At 48.3% G+C, this 1,838-nt stretch overlaps 1 protein-coding gene across 1 annotated transcript; it reads left to right on the top strand.

The window, feature by feature from the left end:
• The first annotated feature begins 19 nt into the window (after nucleotides 1–19).
• On the top strand, nucleotides 20–1,386 carry LOC133289140 (uncharacterized). The gene is made up of 2 exons (XM_061487009.1): nucleotides 20–1,063; nucleotides 1,219–1,386. Exons 1-2 carry the CDS (start codon nucleotides 20–22, stop codon nucleotides 1,384–1,386), a joined length of 1,212 nt encoding a protein of 403 aa, XP_061342993.1.
• Nucleotides 1,387–1,838: the final 452 nt, after the last annotated feature.

Below are 1,838 nucleotides of genomic sequence, written 5' to 3'. Positions count from 1 at the left end.
ACGGGACACCATTACCCAGATGCAGACTAATGCAGGGGAAATGTTCCAAAATATTCTGAATGAAATCAGGCGCCACCCTCACAACGCGACCAATAATAATAACGTCGCAAGTGGCTCAGGCACTGGAGGAACAGGTAGTGGCGGACCCCAACCGCAGCCAGAACATGGAGCGGCTGGCCGAAATAATCAAGATCTACTGCTGACATTTAGGAAGCACAAGCCACCCTCCTTTCAAGGAGGACACGATCCAATAGTAGCTGTGCAGTTGTTCTTGGAGAAGTATTTCCCGATGTCAATCCGGGATAGCAAGCAAGGCGAGTTTGATCGACTCGTGCAAGGAACCATGACGGTGGATCAGTATCATGCTAAATTCAACGAACTACTCCGACTGGCAACTTACCGAGGAACTATGCCCATGCCAGACTTCCTGGCAGCAAAATTTCAAAGGGGTTTATCCGCTAGGATTGCGGAACTGGTAGCTGGCAATGACCCCTGTGACCTAGCCACCCTGGTGAACAGATGTAGAAAGGTGGAAGCGATAGGATTGCAAGCAAGGAAGCCTGCAGAGACCAGCGGATCTGGAACCAAAGCTCCGATGGCTAAGAATGGACAATGGAGAGGAAAACGCGAAGGCAGACCGTGGCAGCCCAGGCGTGATGGTAATAAGTTCAAGAGGCCCGGGAATCCTCGAGGAAACGGCAATAGGGCTCCCAATTGCCCCAAATGTAAGAAGGCCCATTTTGGCAACTGTTTGAATGGGTCGACACAATGTTACAAGTGCGGCCAAGAAGGACACTTCATCAAAGATTGTCCACAATGGGGAGAACAACAGACAGCCGCTGAGGCGCCAAGAGTGGGCAGAGTGTACACGCTGGATCAACATGTGGCGGACCAGGCGGCCGAACTAGTTAAAGGTACGATCAATATATGTGATGAAGAACTATCTGTTTTATTTGACTCTGGTGCGACCAATTCCTTCATTGCTGATTATGTGGCAAAAGCCTTTAACCTAACTATGAGCCCAATGCAATCCCCTATGCAAGTCACCTCTGCGACGGGGGAAGTGACAGTGTCTCACTTCACATGTAGAGGTGTAGAATTCAGATACAAAGGAAAGAAGTACAACCAAGACTTCATAATCCTCCCCTTAGCCAAACTGAACCTGATTTTGGGAATGGATTGGCTGGCCAAACAACACGTAGTAATTGATTGTAACAGCCGAAGTATAATAGTCGGCGGGGATATGATGGGGACCCCACTCCCCAATACTCCACCGGTCGAATCGGGAGATTGCACTTTCATGCTAATAGCCGGTCTAGTAGGTGCGAGCGAGATCCCGTTGATGAACATTCCCGTGGTCAAAGAATTCGAGGATGTATTTCCTGACGACATTACCACCTTTCCCCCTGAAAGGGAAGTGGAGTTTTCTATTGAACTTATTCCCGGGACTGGACCTATCTCAATTGCACCCTACCGTATGTCTCCCCTTGAATTGGTAGAATTGAAGAAGCAATTAAAAGACCTGCTAGGGAAGAATTTCATCCGACCCAGTGTATCCCCGTGGGGAGCACCAGTTCTATTCGTAAGGAAGAAGGACGGATCAATGAGACTTTGCACAGACTATCGGCAACTCAATAAAGTGACTGTCAAGAACAAATACCCATTGCCTCGTATCGAGGACTTAATTGATCAGTTAAGAGGTGCAAAGGTGTTTTCGAAGATTGATCTTCGATCAGGATATCATCAGATACGGATCAAACCGGAGGACATCCCGAAGACAGCTTTCAGATCAAGATACGGGCACTATGAGTACTTGGTCATTCCCTTCGGATTGACTA

The sequence above is a fragment of the Gastrolobium bilobum genome, unplaced genomic scaffold (assembly GCF_033153095.1).
Source record: "Gastrolobium bilobum isolate Gb01-03AN ecotype WA unplaced genomic scaffold, APGP_CSIRO_Gbil_v1 utg36781, whole genome shotgun sequence".
In the NCBI taxonomy this organism is placed as follows: domain Eukaryota; kingdom Viridiplantae; phylum Streptophyta; class Magnoliopsida; order Fabales; family Fabaceae; genus Gastrolobium; species Gastrolobium bilobum.
The sequence above is the reverse complement of the archived record's forward strand: the minus strand, read 5'-3'. Positions and strand labels throughout refer to the sequence as shown.